At 57.6% G+C, this 20,595-nt stretch overlaps 5 protein-coding genes across 5 annotated transcripts, besides 16 other annotated features; 3 read left to right on the forward strand and 2 right to left on the reverse strand.

Annotated features, from left to right (window-relative positions):
- Positions 1 to 101: 101 nt before the first annotated feature.
- Positions 102 to 4,008, forward strand: EKO05_0001582 (uncharacterized protein; the record flags this gene model as incomplete). The annotated part of the gene is made up of 4 exons (XM_038937625.1): positions 102 to 386; positions 445 to 2,056; positions 2,108 to 2,227; positions 2,273 to 4,008. The coding sequence occupies 4 exons, from the start codon at positions 102 to 104 to the stop codon at positions 4,006 to 4,008; spliced, it is 3,753 nt and encodes a 1,250-aa protein (XP_038802341.1).
- Positions 4,009 to 4,574: 566 nt separating this feature from the next.
- On the forward strand, positions 4,575 to 5,677 carry EKO05_0001583 (uncharacterized protein; the record flags this gene model as incomplete). The annotated part of the gene is made up of 2 exons (XM_059635703.1): positions 4,575 to 4,611; positions 4,728 to 5,677. The coding sequence occupies 2 exons, from the start codon at positions 4,575 to 4,577 to the stop codon at positions 5,675 to 5,677; spliced, it is 987 nt and encodes a 328-aa protein (XP_059491686.1).
- Positions 4,638 to 4,679: a tandem repeat.
- Positions 5,678 to 5,688: 11 nt separating the features above from the next.
- Positions 5,689 to 5,904: a tandem repeat.
- A 992-nt stretch (positions 5,905 to 6,896) lies between these two features.
- Positions 6,897 to 6,945: a tandem repeat.
- A 168-nt stretch (positions 6,946 to 7,113) lies between these two features.
- Positions 7,114 to 7,153: a tandem repeat.
- Positions 7,154 to 7,173: 20 nt separating this feature from the next.
- EKO05_0001584 (uncharacterized protein) lies at positions 7,174 to 9,012 on the forward strand (the record flags this gene model as incomplete). The annotated part of the gene is made up of 1 exon (XM_038945011.1): positions 7,174 to 9,012. One exon carries the CDS (start codon positions 7,174 to 7,176, stop codon positions 9,010 to 9,012), a length of 1,839 nt encoding a protein of 612 aa, XP_038802343.1.
- Positions 8,051 to 8,112: a tandem repeat.
- A 48-nt stretch (positions 9,013 to 9,060) lies between the features above and the next one.
- Positions 9,061 to 9,095: a tandem repeat.
- Positions 9,096 to 9,301: 206 nt separating this feature from the next.
- Positions 9,302 to 9,343: a tandem repeat.
- A 72-nt stretch (positions 9,344 to 9,415) lies between these two features.
- Positions 9,416 to 9,462: a tandem repeat.
- An 82-nt stretch (positions 9,463 to 9,544) lies between these two features.
- Positions 9,545 to 9,593: a tandem repeat.
- A 55-nt stretch (positions 9,594 to 9,648) lies between these two features.
- Positions 9,649 to 9,785: a tandem repeat.
- An 8-nt stretch (positions 9,786 to 9,793) lies between these two features.
- Positions 9,794 to 9,845: a tandem repeat.
- An 81-nt stretch (positions 9,846 to 9,926) lies between these two features.
- On the reverse strand, positions 9,927 to 11,844 carry EKO05_0001585 (Cytosolic Fe-S cluster assembly factor nar1; the record flags this gene model as incomplete). The annotated part of the gene is made up of 2 exons (XM_038937273.1): positions 9,927 to 11,690; positions 11,740 to 11,844. 2 exons carry the CDS (start codon positions 11,842 to 11,844, stop codon positions 9,927 to 9,929), a joined length of 1,869 nt encoding a protein of 622 aa, XP_038802344.1.
- Positions 10,091 to 10,196: a tandem repeat.
- A 103-nt stretch (positions 11,845 to 11,947) lies between the features above and the next one.
- Positions 11,948 to 11,980: a tandem repeat.
- Positions 11,981 to 14,231: 2,251 nt separating this feature from the next.
- Positions 14,232 to 16,611, reverse strand: EKO05_0001586 (Non-specific serine/threonine protein kinase; the record flags this gene model as incomplete). The annotated part of the gene is made up of 2 exons (XM_038937585.1): positions 14,232 to 16,403; positions 16,459 to 16,611. 2 exons carry the CDS (start codon positions 16,609 to 16,611, stop codon positions 14,232 to 14,234), a joined length of 2,325 nt encoding a protein of 774 aa, XP_038802345.1.
- Positions 16,612 to 16,724: 113 nt separating this feature from the next.
- Positions 16,725 to 16,760: a tandem repeat.
- A 912-nt stretch (positions 16,761 to 17,672) lies between these two features.
- Positions 17,673 to 17,821: a tandem repeat.
- Positions 17,822 to 17,831: 10 nt separating this feature from the next.
- Positions 17,832 to 17,875: a tandem repeat.
- The last annotated feature ends 2,720 nt before the right edge of the window (positions 17,876 to 20,595 follow it).

Below are 20,595 nucleotides of genomic sequence, written 5' to 3' on the forward strand. Positions count from 1 at the left end.
CTCTGCGCCAGACGATCACCGGGGGTCTTGCAGCTACCCGCATCCCAACCCACACCCCACACGCGCCTTGCTTCATGGACAGGTAGCGTTCAACGATTCCAATGGAGGCATATCCGCCCGCATACGTGCAACACAACCTCCCATTCATCGTCCTGTCTGGCCTGGGATCCCAGCATGAACTCGAGCCGCCTCCGTCAGTCCACAGCGTGCTCCCAGGGAGGGCTGCCACACGAACAAACTCGGAAATACCCCCCGTAACCGGTGAGCGTGCAGACCAGCTCTTGCAAGGCTTTCTGAGCGCCGATGGTACCAATGCACCGTGGAACGCTCGAAACTCCACGCGCAAGGATCTAGCGCATGCATTCAGGATACGATCTGTAGGGCGGGTATGTAAGGCGCCTACCAAGTGCAACGAGCAGTGCAACAGAAACTGACGTCTCCTAGGACTACGTGCTGCCTCCCAAGAAAGCAGATGCACCCACCACCTCAGAAACCACCCCACCGGGTAGCCCAACCATTGCAGCGGCGACTTCATGGATTCTCCATTCGCCAATATCTCCACTATCGCCGGGAGCGACCATCTTCCCAGATGGTGTCATCGCCCCTTCGTGGGTTGCAAAACACCAGGACTACATACCTTCCGTCTTCGTCTCCTTTTTCGACTTCACCACCGACCCTGTCACGAACAGTCTGCACGACAACCAGCTCAAGACGGAGATCAACAAGATCAAGGGGCAGTTATCGAAATCAGAGCATCGTACACGGTACGTCGTCGTGCTCCTGAGCAACAAGACTGTATTGGAAGCCCCAGACATTGAGGAGCGCCTGACTGTCATTCGGCGTGCTACCGGTCTCGACCCCAAGAACTCGCTCTTCTTCCTTCCACCGAATACATCTCAAGTCGAGTTGCGAGCGTTCGTCGCATCTGTGTTCACGACTTTGCATCCTCTCTGCGTAGAGTACTACCGAGACCTCACCAAACATGCCCGGAGAAAGAAGGGCAGAGGTACCGTCCCTCCTCCAACAGCGCCACCAACCCGCGGCACCTCTCAAACGCTCTCTCATCCTGGCTGGGGCGTGCGCTATGACTTCAAACTAGGTGTCCTTGCAGAATTTAGGCAGGAGATGGATGCTGCCCAACGACACTACAGCGCCGCACTTGATGCTCTCTTTGGCCCAGAGGGTATCTTCGAGACGACCGCAAGCTGGTCCCCTAGATGGGACGAAATTCGACTGTTGGCCGACACTATCGCCTTTCGACATATTCGCTGTCAATTGTGGAACTACCAACTGACGTCTGCAGCCCAGACGTGGTTGAGATACAAGGCTAGACTTCAGGATGTGCTTGATCGCAGGAGCAAAGGCACTTCCAACTACGGCTGGCAGGCTTGGGAGTCGAGGTGGGCCCAGCTGATGGCTGAGCTAATCCAGCGGACAGAACTGCCAGTCTTCCGCGCAGATGGCGACGCTTCAGACGAAGAGACAGGCTTGATCTATGCACCTCCTGAGAAGCAATTCCTCATGGGCGAAAGATTGCCACCTTGGGAACTGTTACATCATGCAGGCTATTGGTACAAACTGTCCGCAGAGCACGCAAAGAAACGATACATCCTAGCTCGCGATATGCCAGAGGAAGACCGAATCCCTCCCGGCATGTCTCCTGCGACAAAGGTATCGGCTCGAAACCAGGTTTACGATCACTACTTGGTTCCGCAGCCCCACGAGGAGCTCCCTTTGCCAGGCAGTGGTGGAGAAGGTTTCCAACATTGGAATGATATCTCTACCAAATTGGATGCTGCTGTGAAGGAGTTCAAGGCACGTGGGCAGCAACGCAAAGTGGACCAGCTGCGACTGGATACTGCCAGGACTCTGCTGCACGTGAAGAGGTTCGATGACGCCTTCAAGGTCCTGCGACCATTATGGGCATCAATGTCTTGGAGGAAAGAAGGGTGGTGGGGTCTTGCTTCTGAAGTCTTATGGGCTCTTCATGAGTGTGCGCTGCGTGTCCAGGATCGAGAGACATATGTTGCGACTGAATGGGAACTCTACAGTCAAGGTGAGGAAACATCCAATGCACTCTTACGGATTGTGTGCTAACGAGCACAAGCCATAGCAGGGAAGACCCGGTACAAGTACGACCTGATGTCATGTTTGGACGTATTCCCAACAGAGGCCTCCTCAGAGAAGGTCACGATCAGCCTTGACACCAAGGACTATCTCTCGTGCAGTATGTGTGACTCTACTTGTGAGTAACTGTTTGCTGATCTTATAGTATCCGTACATCTTGCCTTGTTGGGCAGCGAAGGCAACGTAGGAGAGCCTCTCCGGTCGCAGATAGTGGTCGCCTCGACAGCACGGCCAGGATCTGTCCCTATCACATTGTCGTCTCTGCAAGTGCAGTTCAAGGGTGGCTTGCATGAGGTGCGACTGACGCACGAGCCTGATGAAAATGCATCCTCCACATTCTTCGACTGCACGCTACAGGAAAGCGCTGCACCACCCGAGAAGCCAAAGTGGGTGGGTGCCACAGACTTGACACTCCAACCCGGCCAAACCAAGGTATACAATTTTCCGCTTGTATTCCGTGAAGCGGGCGACGTTGAGGCAGTAGCCTTCATCTTCGAGATCAACACCGACAAGTTCGATCTGGTCTGTTCCAACAGTGAACTAGAGACCGAGCCCCACTCGATCTGGTGGACCAAGTCCGAGTCTGGGGTCAAACCACGCAAAGTAAAGCGACTGTCAGGGATCACTACTCACATCCTCCCGAAGCCGCCGAAGATGGAGATCAGGCTCCCAGATGTACGTGGACAATACTTCACAGATGAGCCAGTGACGCTGGCGATAGAAATTTCCAACCAGGAAGAGGAAGAGACCGAGGCTGTGCTCGAAGTCCGTCTGTTGGGACGCTCGAAGGACACGCTCGGATTCAGCTGGGTAGATCGGCCTGCATCATCGCCTATGAAGGAGGTTCCGCCAGTCCTAGACGGCTCGACCGATGTTGATCTGCCAGGTCACGTGGTGGGCAGGCTAGCACAGGGCGCCAGAACGACTGAAAAGATACGCTTTACTGCACCCGCAGATCCGGCGGACTATGCCTTGGAGGTCAAAGTGCTCTACCACCTGTTGAGCGACCGTGATATACCCATCTCCAAGATCATGATCGCCGACCTGGTCTTCAACGCTCCCTTCGAAGCCAGCTATGACCTCCATGCTCGAGTGCACTCGGATGCCTGGCCTAGCTACTTTGAGCTGCAAGAGGCTGAGAGCAAGCACGACTCGGACTCTACGGATGCGTTCGGCATCGCGCAGAGTTGGGGTCTACGCGCCAAAGTCGCCTCCTTTGCGGACGAGCCGCTCATTGTCAAAGATGTGGCCATTGAAGTACACAGCATTCATGGCGGCGCGACGTGCGATGTAGTCCAAGAGTTCTCTGCTGCAGACACAGCCATGAACATGCAAGAGCTGCACGACTGGTCTTTCAGTCTCGACATCCGCAAGAACAACCTTGAAGAGCGCCGGTCGACAGCTCTGGACACGACACTGAACATCACCTGGCAGCGCACCTCTTCACCCGACGCAGAGCCCATTGCCTCCTCCCTGCCCATCCCCCGCATACAGATCCCGTCTTCGGAGCCGCGTGTTCTCGCGTCGATTGTGCCCTCGTCGGCCGTGGCCTCGGTTGTCCACCTAGACTACACGCTGGAGAACCCGACGATGCACTTCCTCAGCTTCGAGTTGAACATGGAGGCCAGCGAGGAGTTTGGCTTCAGTGGGCCGAAGCTGAGGCTGGTTCATCTGTTGCCCATGAGCAGGCAGACGGTGAGGTATACTATTTTGCCACTGGTAACGGGAGCTTGGATAGCCCCGAGTCTCAAGGTCATGGACAAGTACTTCAACAAGGTGTTGAGAGTGCAGGCCACGGAGGGGTTGAGGCAGGACAAGAGCCGAGTCGAGGTCTGGATACCAGGGGAGGACGGCAAGGGGCCACAAGAGCCAAGTGTGTAGAGGAACCGTGGATGGACAGACGAGTCAAGAGGGAAGGATCAGAAATTGATGATTCAAGAGAAAAGGAATAATGCATCAGAAATTGATGATTCAAGAGAGAAGAAATCGCAATTCATCATCATCAGAAATTGATGGATTCAAGAGAGAAGAAATCGCAATTCATCATCATCAGAAATTGATGGATTCAAGAGAGAAGAAATCGCAATTCATCATCATCAGAAATTGATGGATTCAAGAGAGAAGAAATCGCAATTCATCATCCTCACAAATTGATCGATTTACATCCAAGGCAGGATATCGAAAAGGCAGAATGTCAAAATTCCACCTCGGTGAGAGGTGAGCATTCCATGGACGGAGGTTTGGATCGGCCGCTGTTCTCGGGCACTCGCGGGCTTAGGCTGGAGGGTCAAGAACGTCATACAAATGCAAACCACCGACTTGCGGCTCGCAAAGGGATCGCAACACAACACGCGCCCCCGTCCTTTGGCCCTACCCATCTGCCCTCACGATGCAGAGGAGGAATTGCAGCAGCACGATAGAGTAACACACACATCGACGGCGCGGCCATGTCAGATGGCGGGAAGTCGCGCTCGTCGTCTTCATGTGAGTTCGGTTCTGCATCGCACGGAGCTCTCGAGCTCTCTCTCGCGCTCTTCTGGCTCGCCCTCGCTGTGAACAGGACGCGGGCTACCAAAGAGGGCCGCTGACGCAAGGTGCAGTCCATTTCTTCGCCGGCCTGAGCTCGGGCATCCTCTCCGCGGTGCTCCTCCAGCCAGCCGACCTCGTCAAAACGCGCGTGCAGCAGTCGCGCACATCGACGCTCCTGGGCACCATCCGCTCCATCGCCAGCGGGCCCAATCCCGTACGCCAGTTCTGGCGCGGTACGCTCCCTTCGACGCTTCGCACAGGATGCGGCTCGGCCATATACTTTTCGTCGCTCAACGCCCTGCGACGGCGCGCAGCTCTGCTGGCCGCGGGCCGTGCTGATGGAGCCGTGGTGGCGGGGGACCACTCGTCCTCGCTGCCGAAACTCAGCAACACGGCCAATCTGGCGACGGGAGCTGCGGCGCGGACATGGGCCGGCTTCATCATGATGCCCATTACGGTGCTGAAAGTGCGGTACGAGAGCAGCTTGTACGCCTACACCAGCCTGACGAGCGCAACCAAGGACATGTACCGCACCTCGGGCTTCAAGGGCTTCTTCGCCGGCTTCGGCGCCACGGCTGTCCGCGACGCACCCTACGCCGGTCTCTACGTGCTCTTCTACGAGCAGTCCAAACGGCGGCTGTCGGCGGTCGCCACCAAGATGGAGTCGGGCGACGCTTCGTCGAGCCAGAAGCTCTCCACCAGCACGAGCGCGGGGATCAACTTCCTCTCGGGCGTCGCGGCTGCGGGGCTGGGCACCACCATGACCAATCCGTTCGATGCGATCAAGACGCGGATCCAGCTCATGCCGGACACGTACACGAACCTGGTGCAGGCGGGCAAGAAGATGTTGGCGGAGGAGGGGACGAGGAGTCTCTTTGATGGACTCGGGATCAGGATCGCGCGCAAGGCCATCAGCAGTGCACTAGCCTGGACGGTGTACGAGGAGCTGATTAGAAGGGCGGAGAGGGGATGGGAGGAGGCTGGGGTGGAAAGCGCTGTCCGGGTGGAAGGGAAGGTGTGATGTACGAGTACTGTATATTGTGTACTGTATTGTGTATCGTGTATTGTATTGTGTATTGTATTGTGTGTTGTGTGTTATGTTGTGTGTTATGTTGTGTGTTATGGTGTATGTTGTATGTTGTATGTTATATGTTGTGTATTGTATGTTGTGTATTACATGTTATATGTTGTAAATTGTATAGTGTATGTTGTAGGTTGTAGGTTGTAGATTGTAGGGTAGGTTGTATGCTTTGCCGTATCTCTACATGGTAGTGCAAGAGTACCTACGCTTCTAATATAGTTGATAGAAAATAGCTCATCTTGCTCTGCTCTTCTGCACGAGCGGCGTCGTGTCTGGGTATACCTCTACGCTCATCCTGCCAAGTCTGAACGATTCCCAACCTCTACGCTCTTCAAGGTCTGCACAGTTGCCGAGCACGCCCATCGAACCCAGATGCAAAGACGACTCTTTGTTTTTCTCGTCTACCGGCTGGTTGTGAAAAGGGCCGGCTAGGGCCCTTTCCGTCCCTCGTCGGCCGAAGCAGGGGTGGTCGGCGTGCGTGGTGCCGGGAAGAGGTCGAGCAGCAGGGCAGGCAGGCGTCATGCTCGCACACTCGGCCAGCGAATCATGAGCGCTTCCCGTGTGGTCTCACCACTCCCCTGGTAAGCCTGCCAGGTTGCACAGGCCGTCGTCATCGGGTCGCGAATCTGGCAAGACGCACAAGGCGAGAGAGAGGGAAGGGATCCAACGTTCCAGCGTGGGACCGGTCAGGGCGCTGCAGAGGATGTGTGTCTCTGCTGCGCACGCTGACCGGCGCGTCTCACGGATGCATGGAGACCCTGCTGGGCTGTCAGGCTGCCAGGCTGCTAGGCTGTTTGCCTGCCCACCTGTTCGCCTGCTCGTGCGGGCGCTGCCTTGTTGTGTTGGGCGCTGCGCAGCAAGACGGCAGGTATGACGTAGCGGCGAGTGCCAGACGACCGCCCATCGCTCCACCCCGGGCAGCAAGTGAAGTAATGCTTTGGTAGCCACGCAACTCCTGCCACTCACAGTGACACAGTCCCTCTGCCCTACAACGATAGCCCTGAGAAGAGCAGCCAAGACAGCCGGACCACCACGCACAGCCATCTCACCCTTGGACTTCCTGCCCCGTTGTGCCGCCGCCCGCATTCTTGATAAATACAGCCAGGCACCACACCCCGCCGCCCTCGATCTGGTCACTCACTGATCACTGAACACTGGCCCCTCTCCCTCTCCTCTCCCTCTCCTCTCCCTCTCCTCTCCCTCCCCCTACCCCCCTTGTCTCGTCCTTCGCCGGCCCCTTGTATTCTTGATTGCGACTGCCTCGCCCAGACCGGACCCTGCGCAAGAGAAGATCCGGTACGCTATCGCTGACTGTCCCCCTCCTGCCGGCCTACCCGCTGACGTTAAGCCCTACCTAGCCCGCCCGGACCCTGAACCACCGAATCATACGGCACCGCTCTGCACTGCACCGCACCGACTCATCGAGAGCGCACGCCATGAGCGAGTACAGCTACGCGCCGCGGGGCCACCGCACGCGCGAGCCCGAGTACGTCACCGAGACGACGTACATTGAGCGCGGCGGCCGAGGCAGCGGGCCGGTGCGCGACCTCGTCTACCGCCCCGCGCGCGAGGACAGCATCGAAGACATCCCGCGCGACTTCCCCCCGCCGGGCACCGAGTACCGCCAGACAAAGTACCGTGAAGAGTACGCCCCGCGCCGCACCCGCTCCGCCAACCGCGACTACGACGACGACTCCTACTATGCCGCCGATCGTCGCGGAGCACCCCGCAACGACCGCTACGACGACCGCCACTCGTACGCGGGCTCCTACGCCGCCGACCGCCCCAAGCCCCAGCGCCGCAAGTCCATCGTCGACAAGGCCAAGGAGTTCGGCGAGGCCGCTGGCCTGGGCGGCGTCATTGGCGCCATCACGGGCAAGGACCGCTCGCGCTCGCGCTCAAGAACTCGACGCCGCGACGACCGTGGCTACGAGAGCGACCGCCGCTACGATGACTACGACCGCCGCAGCAGCCGATACGGCTCGCGCTCCCGTAGCCGCAGCCGTGGCGGCCGCAAGTCGGACAAGTGGGAGCAGGCCGCCAAAGCCGCCCTCGTGGCCGGTGCCGTCGAGGCCTTCCGCAGCCGCAACGTCGCAGGTCCCTGGACGGGCGCCAAAGGTCAGCGTGTGGCAACCGCCGCCCTCGGTGCTGCTGGTATCGACGGTCTGATCGACCGCGACCCGGACAAGCACGAGAAGCGCCACGTCGCCGAGTCTGCTCTCGGTGGTCTGCTTGCCAGCCGCGCCGTCAACGGCTCTCGTTCTCGCTCTCGTGCTCGTGTCCGTGACGATTCCCCCGGTGGTCGAAGCCGCTCTCGCTCCCGCTCCATCTTCGGTCGCTCGCGCTCTCGTGGTCGCTCTCGCTCGGCCTCTCGCGGAGCCGCCGACAGGGACGGCAACCCCATCGCCAAGATTGCCGGCACCGGAGCTGTTCTCGCAGCAGGCAAGGCCCTCTACGACCGTGTGCGCTCCAAGTCGCGTGGTCCTGGCGGCCGCTCTCGCTCCCGATCCCGCTCGCGCAACAGGCGTGACCGCTCGCGTTCGTCCAGCGCAGACAGCTACGTACCCTCTCGCAGGAACCGTCGCTCGTACAGCCGCGGCCGCAGTATGAACAATACATACCAGTCGGAAGCTCCTTCCCGGGCTAACCCAGATCGCAGATTAGCGGCAGCAGGCGCAGGCGCGGGAGCTGGCGCGCTCGCCGCCTCCGGAGGAAACAGGAGTGTAGCCCAGCGCGGTGGGGGCAGAGACGCCAGCAGCGATTCGTCTAGCACGACGGACATGGAGGAACAGCGCAAGAAGCTTCGAGGTAAGGAACTCCTGACCGCAGGCCTCGCAACTGTGGCCACCATCCACGCAGCGCACGGCGTCTACTCGTCCATGGTCGCCTCCGAGAAACGGCGCAAGCTTGTCGGGGAAGGTGAAATGTCGCCCGAGGAGGCGCGGAAACGCAAATCCAAAAACATGCTCCAGGACGCGGCCGCCGTGGGCATTGCCGCCCTCGGTATCAAGTCTGCGTACAGCGAGTGGAAGGAGATGAACGAGCAGCGACACAGCGTGAAAGAGCTGGAGAGCAGACGCCGCAAGCGGAGAAAGCAGAGAGAGCGCCGTGAACGAGAGGCCCGTGACAACGCCCTCTACGGCATGCAGAATCCCCAGACGAATGGCGCTAATATGTATGCGTACCCTGTAGCTGCGCAACCATATCCCACGAGCTATACGGATGCCAACCCCTACGGCAGCATGCCGCCGCCACCCATGGGAGCGCGATATTGACGTTTGCCTATGTACTGAACATGGCGGGTTTGGGCGGGGTTGGGGGTGTTTTTTTTTTTTTTTTGGTTTCTTTTTGGTTATTTCCCCAACTTATTGCTAAGGCATGGGGACGACTGTACGGTTTTATACCTAAGCTAGTCCGAGGACCGGCCAATTTCTTTCCCCTCTTTTTTTTTTCTTTGCCCTGGTGCTTTGATGAACGATGGGATCGGACGGGATGATGAGATAAGGACATGATTCATGAATGGAGAGAAGGAAGGAATGGAATGATTCTATGACTATAGCACACGAATGAATGAATGAATGAATGAATGAATGAATAAATGAATGACAGTGCCATCCTTTTGCGAAGCGTTATTCTTTCCACTGCTGTGGAAACGTGATGGTTTCTTCTTTCTTCTTTCTCCCTTCCTCCCTTCCTCCCTTCCTCCCTTCCTCCCTTCCTCCCTTTCTTTTTATCGTGGGCTGAGCTGGCATGCAGTGGGAGAGAGAACTGTGCGTGGGGACGAGTCTTGAACGCCGTGTCTCGATCGATGGATGGATGGATGGATGGATGGATGGATGGATGGATGGATGGATGGGTGGGTATAGGGTATAGGGTATAGAGAGATGCCATGCTTTGCTGTAGAATGCACATCTGTGTCTCTGTTCTCTGTTCTCTGTTCTCTGTTCTCTGGTCTCTATTCTCTGGTCTCTATTCTCTGGTCTCTGTTCTCTGTTCTCTGTTCTCTGTTCTCTGTTCTCTGTTCTCTATACTCTATTCTCTATTCTCTTACGCTCGTCTCTATTCTCTTACGCTCGTCTCTATTCTCTTACGCTCGTCTCTATTCTCTTACGCCCGTAGAATGCTAACTCCACCAGTCCATCTTCATCGTGGTTGCCGTCAAAGTCATTGTCAAACTCGCTCTCTGCATCTACCACCCCCCGCCAACGGTGACAGCAAGCCCGGCCACGCGGTCCATGTCGCTCTGCTGCTTCTTGCCCACGTCGCTCTCGACTCGGCGGTAGCTCGTGTACAGCAGGCTCTGCGTGTCGACGCCGGTCAGGGCTGACCAGTGCGCTACGGTGTCTTTGATGTGTGTCCTGTCGATGCCGTTGATCATGTCCGTGTCCGTGTCGGTTTCGCTGTCGTTGGCCTCGTGCGTTTGCGTGGCTCCTTCGGCGTCGGCGTCAGTGTCCGAGTCGCTGCCAGAGAAGTACGCCTCGTCGACCTTGGCCAGCCACTCTTTCTGCTCCTTGGGCCCGGGCTTGATCGCTGGTACGTCGTCGATCAACGCCGGATCTTGTAGCTTTTCTGCAACTCGGAGGCTTTCGACTTCGGCGACTTTGACCTGTCCTCCGCCGTTTGTGCACCCACCGGGGCACGCCATGACCTCGACGTAGGCGTAATCCTTTGTCTCTACCACGCCACCGCCCGGTCTTCTTACAGCGCCTGTCTTTCCACCTGGCAGCCGGCTCATCTTGGCGGGCTTGAGACGTCGAACGAGGTTCTGAATATTCCTGAACCCGTAGAAGCGCGCCATGCGTATGATGGTCTCAGAGCCGGACGTGAGGGTGTATTCTACCACATCTGCGTTGCGCCCGCGCGAGACGGTCACGGTGGACCCAGGGTGGGCGGCCTGGTAGGTTTGGAGGATGTGGTACAGATAGCCACCCGAAGAGCCTGCGTCTCGGGACTGGTTCCTTCGGCTTGGTCGAGTGGAAGGAAACAGGAAGGCGTCGAGTTTGGAATCGGGGAAAGGCGTTCGGTCGGCAAGTGGTGTACGAGGGAGACTAGAGAAGGAGAGGTTGCGAGCGGAGGCGAGATGTAGCAGCTCGCGCGCTGTGATGACGCAGTCGACGTCGCGGATGGGCTCTGCAGGATCGTGGTTCGGCAGCCAGGCTGCCGAGGTAAGTTCGCTGCGGCTGGCTTCGAGTTTCTTATCGAAGCAGGGCATGATGGCGAGGTGCCAGATTTGCGAGGGTGGGATGTTGTAGCGCTGGCTGAGCACGGATTTGAGAAGCGTGCCGGTAAGTGCTTGCGGTGACTTGAGGCGCGAGAGATGGGGGAGAACGTAGGGATGTGTCTTTTCGGCGTAGCATATCCAGCCGGGACAGGCTGATGTGAGGATGGGTCCTTTCGGTGTGGTGTCGATTGCGCCTTCGGTGCCTGGCTTCGAGGGCGTCTTCTCCGTCTCTGGTGAGAGCGCGGTTACGACTTCGTCTGCGGCCGCGACCAGACATGCCTCGCGCACTGCGTTTGTGTCGATGACCCACGTGAACGCGCTGCCTTGGTGCCCCCCGGATTTCAGACCGGATGGCCCACTCAAGAGCTGTGTAATCATATTCCCGGCTTCTTCCTCGCTCACACCGAAGACTGCTGCCAGACTCGCGCGCGCCTGGGGCGACACACTAGCCACGAACAGCTTTCCTTCAGCTTGATGCCCGTTGCAGCCATTTATGTGTGTGTGAGGATTTGCGAATCCATTCGTCCCGTTGTGCGCCAGCCATGGTGGATTCAGCGACGGGTGTGCGTCCAGCGTCGACAGGACCTCGTTGTGCGATTGGAGCTGGACCAGCACAGCCTCGGCACTCGTGACGCACCCCGAACAGGCAAGGCAGTCCGTGAGCGATATCTGCGCGGGCGGCGGTGGTTCTGCGGCAGCGGCCTTCTCTTCGGTGGTGACTTCGTACGCGTTCTGGCAGCTGTCAGTATGCGCCGGCTGCAGCTGCAAGGGCAACTTGTACGGAACCGGTCGCCTCTTTGGCTGGCAAGGTCTCGATGGGCTTGATGCACGCGACACCAGGCGATATAAAGTCATTCAGGTCGTCGGCGGAGAGAATCGCGCTCATGGTCGCGGGGCGGGTATTGGCGGGGGAGGGGTGGCGGCAAGGAATCGTCGAATGCGACCGGCGCAGCGTCTCGGTCTGTAGGCAACGTGCAACGCAAGAACCAAAGGGCAAGTGCAAAGGCAAGTGCAAAGGCAAGAAAACAGAGAGAACGAGACTTGGCTCTGAACGTTGATGTGTAATCCACGCCGAAGCGCGGAGAAGCCCAACTAATTCTCAGTCACGTGACCATGCGCCTATCGATAAGCCCGCACTTCCACTTCGCATCCTCTGCCCGCGGCGTTTGACTCTTTGGCCTCCCGGCCTGGCCAATCGAGAGCTGGACGCTTGGCCCATGCTCCTCCGCTTGTTCCGACTTGCTGCCTCGGAAGCTTGCGACCAAGACCGCGCTGCAGCTGGCCCACGGAGCGGCAGACGAGGTAGACGTCCATCTCCAAAACACCATGGCTGAAAGGTGACTGGACAGCATCCTCGTCAGAAGTCTGGCACCCTATGCCCAAAGCGACAAGACATGTCGACAGCAGCCTCCCTTGATCTACATGCATGCAGCGGCCCGCAGCCGGTCGTGTAACCTTAGCTCGACTGCATCCTCGACTCCGTGATGGATGCAGTGTTGATTCCATCTGTCGTGCTGGTAGTTCATCTCCATGTCAAGTGTTGGACAGAGAGCGAGCTGGGGGGAAGACACGAGGAGCAGCAAGAGAGCGCCAACCTCGGTACTGGACTAGCTCAACAGTCGATGCCTGTCAACAACATCTTGCGTGGTCTAGTATGCAGGGAAGCCTCTGCACGTATACACACACGACTTCTGCCGTGCCATGGCCTTGGACAGGAAATCCATGCACTTTTCAAAGAAGGATCAACATCTGCATACGCGTGCATCAGGGTCCTTGGCCCGTCCTGACACTTCACCCTGGAGATCCGGTCTTGCCTCGGTGCCTGCAGAGCCTCACGCTGGTCACAGCTAGCTAGGTCAGTCGGCGAGGATAGGCTCGTCTTGCCCTGCAGCCAGGCCGTTGCGGTGTGCTCAGGTCGACGCTTGTTACTTGCGAGCCCGTGCTGACGCGAGTGATGTGTCTGTGGCGGCATGGCGAGTGCCACAGCCCGCCTGCCAGTACACATACTGATCCGTGGGGACGTGGCGGTGAAAGGCTGATCAAGGAGGGGCTGTGGAGGACCTCGGTGGCAACACACAAGTCTGTGCCTCGGTGGTTCGAGGAAGAGCGGAGAGTGTGCCTTGTTCACGCACGTGTGGCCTTGATACACGCGTACGGGCCACCGTTGACTCGTTCGTGGCAAAGAGTGCACCCTGAAGATCAAACCACAGCTGCCTGATGGCTGCACAATCTTGGGCAATGCCGCAATGCGAGCATCGAGGGTTGATTGATATGGCTACATAGGAGAGGGTTTTGATGTGCGGTCCAGCCGACTACGACAAGACAGCACAATGGTATCAACGCTTCTGCCTCCCCAAGGCTCTCCAGCCTCCGAGGGAACGGCATGAATGTACAAGGACAAGCCAGCTGTCAAAAGAAAAAGTGTGTTGTCGGACGAGGCGACATTAGATGATTACAAGGAACGTCCAAACTTCTGCTGGGCGAATAGTCGCGGCAAAGAAAAAAGACAAGGAAACGCCGATCGGGTCCGCAACAACGGACTGTACGGTTGCCGGGAAACGCAAGGAGATGGTGGGGGAGGAAATGGAGTTGATCGCTCAACAGGACTAGCTATCTATGCACAACACCACAGACCCATCCGTGCGCAGAGTATCCCAAAACAAGGTTCACCCCGGCTGCGGTCCTAACCAAAACAAACGACGAGTGCGGGGACAACAACGGTCATGTAGTCGCCAAATGCAAACTGGGTATCCGCCAGGAACAACGAAATGAAGCTGACAAGGAAAATGTGTGCTGTACGGTCTAGCGAGGTATCTTTGACGGAAATGTTCCCCAGATGAAACAGGGTGCAGAAGTAAATGCCGGGATATCCCAAACCGATCCCTAACCAAGAGTGAGAGATACCAACCATCTCTTGCCTGTACGATGATGTCCTCGCCAGATGAAAATGGAAAATGCCGCCAATGTATAGTGTTCGATGTAGAAAGATGTGATGGTAAACAGAATGATTGTGTCGCTGATAGTGAAGCGAGACAGCGCTGCGAGATGTGAACGACTGTTCTGTGTGATGTCTCAACGCCACCGCTTTTGTGACCTGTTGTACACCGTTCCGGACGGGAGACCGAAGCTCAATGTCGTGCGGTCATAGCCCCAGAGGAATGGTGACTAGCGCGAGCACATGCTGGCGATGGATAGGTAGGCCGTAAATTACACTTGATATCTGATCGAAAAGGTGGAGAAGGAAGGTAAAAAAGATTCTGACCGAAAGGAAAACTACCGGTATAGCGATTGCGTTGCCATCAGGCTTGCTGCTACGCTCGATGCCCAGTCGTTCTCGTTCTCGTACGGTGGTGTGGGCCATTTCGATACGCTTTCATCTTGTGCAGGATGAGGCTTTGAGATTTCCATAGGCTTACTAGGCGCAGCATGGTTGTTATGGTTGAATGCGCTGTTGCGATTTGCCGATGAGGATGGCGTAAGGTAAGATGCACTAGGTTCGGTCTGGGAGTGCGAGTGTCGCGGTGCGTTCTGTGGGTTGTCCAGCTTCTTTGCAGCCTTGTGAGCAGAAGCAAGAACTTCACTGAGTAGCTCTTCCTCCTCGTTGGGAGCCTCGTATTTGTGAGGGGGGTTCGAGGGATTCGACTTGCTCTGAGCCGCTCGTCTAGTCCTGCTGGAGATTGGTGCACCGATACCATTTTCTGAAACACGCGGTTCAGGGCCGTGAGGCACCGAGTGGTGCCTCTTAAGCACAGGGTTCGATGCAACACGCTGCTTTGCTGCGTTGTTCTCAACAGTGCACCTCACATGCTGAAGGGCCTTGTCTAGCTCGGAGTAGTCCGGGTTTGTTGATGGTCCTGCGTTGACTGGCTGATCCACGACCAGTGACGACCTAGCGGAGCCCGCCCATGGAGCACAGCCCGCGTTAGCCTCAACGTCGTCGGAACTGGGCGACATGGGAGTTGGGTAACGTCCCGACAAGCGTCGAGCACGCTTGCGGAGATGCGAGAAGAAGCCCTCTTTATGGCCACTTGCTGGGGAGGCAAGGCCTGACTGGCCATTCAACGCTCTCTCTGCTTCCTGGCGGTGGGCATCTGCGTAGTGGTTGCCATGTGATGCAAGAGACAGCTGTCGTCCAATCTTGGACTTTCCTTCCTTGTCTGCAGCACGGACGCTTGCTTGTGCGGTGACCTCTGCAGAGAGCGGAGAGACTGGCCTGATGGAGGGCAGGATAGGAATAGGGGCGCCGTTGTTGAGCACTCCATTTGTCCACGTAGCCCGCTTAGCTGCATTCGGACGCTGCTTAGTCGATCCACTTGGATCACTCGTGTTGGCCTGCTGTGGTGACGGGCGTGGCGACACCTGCTGAACAGGGGTGACGTGCTGTGGGACGGCTGGAGCGCTTTCGCGAGCGACCAACGACCGGCGTAGCCACGAGGAAGTCTTGGAAGTGATGCTAGGAGAGGCGTCGGGGGAGTCTTTGCCAGACAAATCGGACTGCTTGCGACCGAGCAGGCGAGATGACGATGACTTGAGACGCAGGGGGTCGACGGCGTTCTGAAAGTACTCGTGAGCCAGTGCCTGGGTAGATGTAGGCCTGTTTCGCGGGTCCCACAACAGACACCAGGTGACGAATTTGGCCAAGCTGGCAGGCCACTGCGGTGTCTGGAGGATTGTGTCAAGGGAGTGCGGGGCCATCTTCGGGAAAGAGAAGCCCAGCTTCTGCGCGAGTCTGACGCCGTCTCTCCACTCACCACCCCCGACTGGCTGACCGTGCTTGTTGACCCAACCGCCTGGGCTGCCCATGATTTCGCATACTCTCCATACCTGATCGACCTCGTTACCTCCAGGGAACAGCGGCTTCAGTGTCGCGATCTCGACGGCCATAGCTCCAACCGCCCAGATGTCGACTGGAGCCGAGTATTCGCCGGCGCGAAGCAGGACCTCGGGCGCACGGTACCATCGCGTCGAGACGTATGTGGTGTAAGGAAGTCTCGAGTGTGTTTCTCTTGCCAATCCAAAGTCGGCAATCTTGATAGTGTAGGCTGGAGGAGTCGATGGGGGTGTCATCATAGCGGAGTATCGTCGGAACGGATGCGAAGAGTCATTCTGCTGTGATGTGGAGACGAGAATGTTTTCTGGCTTGATGTCGCGATGGAAGAAGTCGCGGGCGTGGATGTGCTCAAGGCCTGCAAGGATCTGGAAAAGAATGCTTTGCACACTGGAGGCGTCGAGTGGCTTGTGGTCCCTGGCCTTCATCAACTGATACAGGTTTCCGTCCATGTACTCCATGGCGATGTGGAGCCTTCTGCTGTAAGGGTCCAGGAAGATGTCGAGTGCAGGGACTAGATGAGGGTGAGGTGGCAGTGATTGAAGGAAGATGACTTCTCGCAGTTCCAGACAGCTCGAGAATGAGTCAAAGGTCTTCTTCATTGTCTTGATCGCGACCTGTAACGGGTGCGTTAGCGTTGAGCGTGACTTGTTCGCGTAACATGGCACTTACCAGAGTGCCACGGCGGGCAATGTGAGCACCGGCGGTTCGGACGCGTGCAAGTGCAACGCTACCGAAGCTGCCGTCGCCTATCTCTTTCATCACCTCATACCTCTCTTCAAGGGATGCCCATCCATGGGGCAGTTCCCGTGATTCTGCGTGCATGATGGATGTGATGTGTTGAGAGGCGTTCAACGAATCTGTGTGGTACACAGGACTGAGCGGGGTTAGACAGATGCCCGGTGGAGGCAACTGATGATCTCACCAGGTGGGAGTCCTGGGATGGTTGGATGGTTGGATGGTGGGATGGTGGGTTGTATGGATGGGAATCGTCTAGTTCATCTCATTCCCAGGTTCGCGTGGTTGGGTTTCTTTTGATGGTCGGGTTGGTTTGATGTCGAGTGTGGGTGGAGGGAGGAGGGGGAGTCCAGTGGGTATCAAAGGGTTTGGAGGTGCGATGGTAGTAGGAGTAAGGGTCCAGGTAGATGCAGGTGCGGGAATGTCAGAGAAATGAGGGACGACGGTTGGAAAAGGGCAGTGGAGACACGCCCGGGACCACGGTAGGCGGGTAGTATTCCGTTGGTTAGGATGTTCTAGTGAGCTTGATCAGGTATGACTTTGTGACCATAGCGCAAATGGCTCTGTGATCAGGCACGGAGGGTTGAGTCTGATCCAAGCGTCGGGGGCTAGGGGGAAGTGGATTTGGCCGACGAGTGAAGGTCGAGAAAGGGTGGCGTGGTCCAGTGGTCGCGGCTGGGGTGGTGGACGGCGAAGCGGTCTAACGCGAGGTGGGCGCGATTGACGGGAGGTGACAACACGAACAGAAATGGGCCGGGTGCCGTAAGCTCCTGTGATTGACGGACCGTATCTTTAATGAGAGACAGGAAGGGTGCGAAAATGGGCCTTTGCACGAATCGCCTAGGTGGGCTGGGTGGGAAATTAGGGTGGAAGGGGCGCCCGGGGAGCGTTGCGAGGCGTAATAATGAAGATCAAAGCACCCAGTCAGGCAAAGCCCGGTCCAAGGCCAGTCGTCGGTCAGTTGCCGTGGTGAAGGCGGTCGCAGATGCGTGCGTTGGCAGCCAGTTCGTCGCGGGCCAGATGGACGGGGTTGACAGGACTGCTACCGGTAGACGGCTAGCGAGCAGAGCAGTGCGCGGACGAAGTAGCGGCAAGCGGCGTGGTGTGAGCGGTGAGGTACAAAAGCATGGCGAGGGCGCGGCTGTGTTTTGGAGCTTTGGGCTTGGAGCTTTGGGCTTGGAGCTTTGGGCTTGGAGCTTTGGGCTTGGAGCTTTGGGCTTGGAGCTTTGGGCTTGGAGCTCGGAGCTTGGAGCTTGGAGCTTGGAGCGTGGAGCGTGGAGCTTGGAGCTTGGAGCTTAAAGCGTGGAGCGTTGAGCGCTGTGCGTTGTGCGTTGTGCCTTGTGCTTTGTGCTTTGCAGAGAGGCGAGTCGCGAAATGAGGGCAGGACCGTCTTGAGACGGGGGCTGACTGTCAACGGGCTCGGGCGTGTGAGGGAAGGCGCGATGCAAAGCTGCGGCTGCAGGAGCGCTCGGTTCACTCGGTCCTCGTTTCGGCAAGGTGCCCTCCAAGCGTCCAGTGAAGGCGGCGACCGCCCACGCCAAAGCCAAAACAAGGGAGAGCCATTGGCCTACTGCGCACCGGCCCGCCCCCCTTTTCGACTTTGTCGCGCACCTCATAGGCCGGGCTGCTGCGCGTGCTGCGCATTTCGCTCGACATTTGTGTCAGCACGTGACGTCCTGTGTCGCCGATGCAGCCAGAATTATCCACTGCAGCCGTGCAGCGGTGCAGCGTGTGCGGTATGCATATGGCATATGCATTGGCACGCGCATGTCTTGACTCTCATGTACGCCCGCCACTCTCGCTCACCGCACGAAACATGGCCCCCGCCGCCAGCAGTTCGCATCTCCCTGCCACGACTGCCACGCCTGCCACAGCCAGGATGCGCCGACGCGGGCACGAGCGGAGCTGCCAACACGCCCTTCGCCTTGCTTGCGCTCGCTCCTCCGCGCCCCAGCAGGCATCGAGCAACCCAACCCTTACACCACCGGCCTCTGTCAGCCTTCGCCCTTAGGCACCCTGGCACCCTTCTCCCCGGGGCAACCACGTTTCGTCACTTCTCCGGCCCCTTTTCCTCTTCCCTTTCTTGTCCTGCGCCGACAGCCACTAGTACCTGTTTTGAGCCAGGTTCCAGGTTCCTGAGCGTCCTGCAGCCTTACCCCATTGGCCATACCCTCTAGCGTCTGCCACTATTGGCCAAAACCCTCTGTCCGCACCGTCAACGTGGTTTCGCTGTCGAGGCGTGCTTCTAGCGCACCCGCGGCTTCCCGGCACGGCCATGGTGAGAGAGCGGCGTGGAATCTTCCTGCCTGCGAGTCAGCAGTGGGGAGCTGGGATAGTGAGTCCGCCGCTGATGTGCGCATCACGAGCATCCCAGATCAGGGCTTGCCCAACACCATCATCACGGCCGTGTTGCATCCCTCGGGACTCCTTGAGACCACCATGTCATCGTCGTCATTCTGCGCTGAACTGCCTCGGGCGACGCAGGGCAAACCGGGGGTCCAGAGCCTGACGTGCCGTGTTACCACGCAGTCATCGCCGAAACGATAGCAAGCTCAAGGGCCAACTCTAACTGCCAGGAGCATTGAACATCCGTACGGCAAACTTGCTCTACGAACAACTCGGTCAGCAAAGGGCCCCCCTATGCAAATCGCGCACAGCGAACAGAGTTTTTGCAAGTCCACGTCGCCGAGCTGTCCGCCGGGCGCACTTGACGCCATCTGCTGGTCCTGCCGCTGCCCGCTGTCACCACCAGACCTTTGTTGAGGACCCTGAGGTGCCGGATTCCCATCGTCCAAGCCTGTGCAGTCGGTGACATCGCTTTCCATAGTGTTGGGCGAACGACCCGTGTCCAATGTCTTTCATCCCGTTACTGGTCCCACTCATCGGCTAGAATGTTTCTCCCCGCCTCAGCACCTCATCACAGACCATCAAAATAGATTGCCGGCCCACCGTCACAATACCCACGAAAGGGCACAGGTAACTGAGACCTGTGAATACACAAATCACCTCGGACTTTACAGCATCTCTCGGAGCGTCGCTGTACGCTCGTTTTCAGAAAGAAGGGAACCATGCTTCTTGCCTAACGATTTGCGAAATTCTGAAAAAGACATCATGGTCCATGGACTTCCAACGCAACATACAAGGCTGCAAACCACCTGTTCGGCAGAACAACCTGACACCGACCATGGCCCCGGATCACCCAAATCTCCTGGTTCATGTCGGGCATCAAGATCCGGCCAGCAACCACGTCGTGGTCGGCCCACTGTCAAAGCACCCCCTTCCACACGGCGTTATTGCTATGATCTCCTCTGGAAGTCATCATCCGTGGTTGGTGAGGAGGCCCGACTTGTGTTGACGCAGTCCACTCTGATCTTCGACAGCATCCCTGTTTGTTGTCGTGGAAATCTGGACATGTGACGATCACGTTCTCTTTTGCACCGACACCCATTCCCGTGGCTGCTCACGGTGCACGAATGATCGAGCCACACGCTATGGAACAGACTAGAGCTGCCCTACCTCAAGCAGACGGATACAGCAGATCCTGACGTGATGTCGATTACATGTTTGTAGGAATGGATGAATAGTGCACCGCTCAGCCCCAAGGCTGACCTCAAGGGCTGCCTTGCAAGAGTCCAAGATGACCAGCCACACCTCCAACGAGAGTCCCCTCGCGTCCAAAGCGGAAGTTACACAGCCCTTGCAGCGCGTGCGCTCGAGAAGGCTCGGCATCCTGAACGGCTCATTGCTTCTTGCGGGCGGCAACGTAGAAAAGCGAGTAACGTGGACGAAAATGCACGACGGTTGTCGTTCGAGCCATGTGTTCTCCCGGCTCGACGGTTGTAGGTATGCACTGTGGGGCATACGGTAGCACTACACGCGCGCGTTGTTTTTTGATGCTCATCTTGTTTGTGATACGTCGAGAAATGACAACTCAACCGTCTCTGCATTCCATTGGGCAGAAGAAAGAAATCCAATACTTGGTCTCGACGGATCGGGGAGACCAACTTCGACCAGGGCTTTCTGTTCTCGAAGATAAAACTGGACTGGACATGTGCCATCTCGTTCTCCAAG

The sequence above is a fragment of the Ascochyta rabiei genome, chromosome 2 (assembly GCF_004011695.2).
Source record: "Ascochyta rabiei chromosome 2, complete sequence".
NCBI lineage: Eukaryota > Fungi > Ascomycota > Dothideomycetes > Pleosporales > Didymellaceae > Ascochyta > Ascochyta rabiei.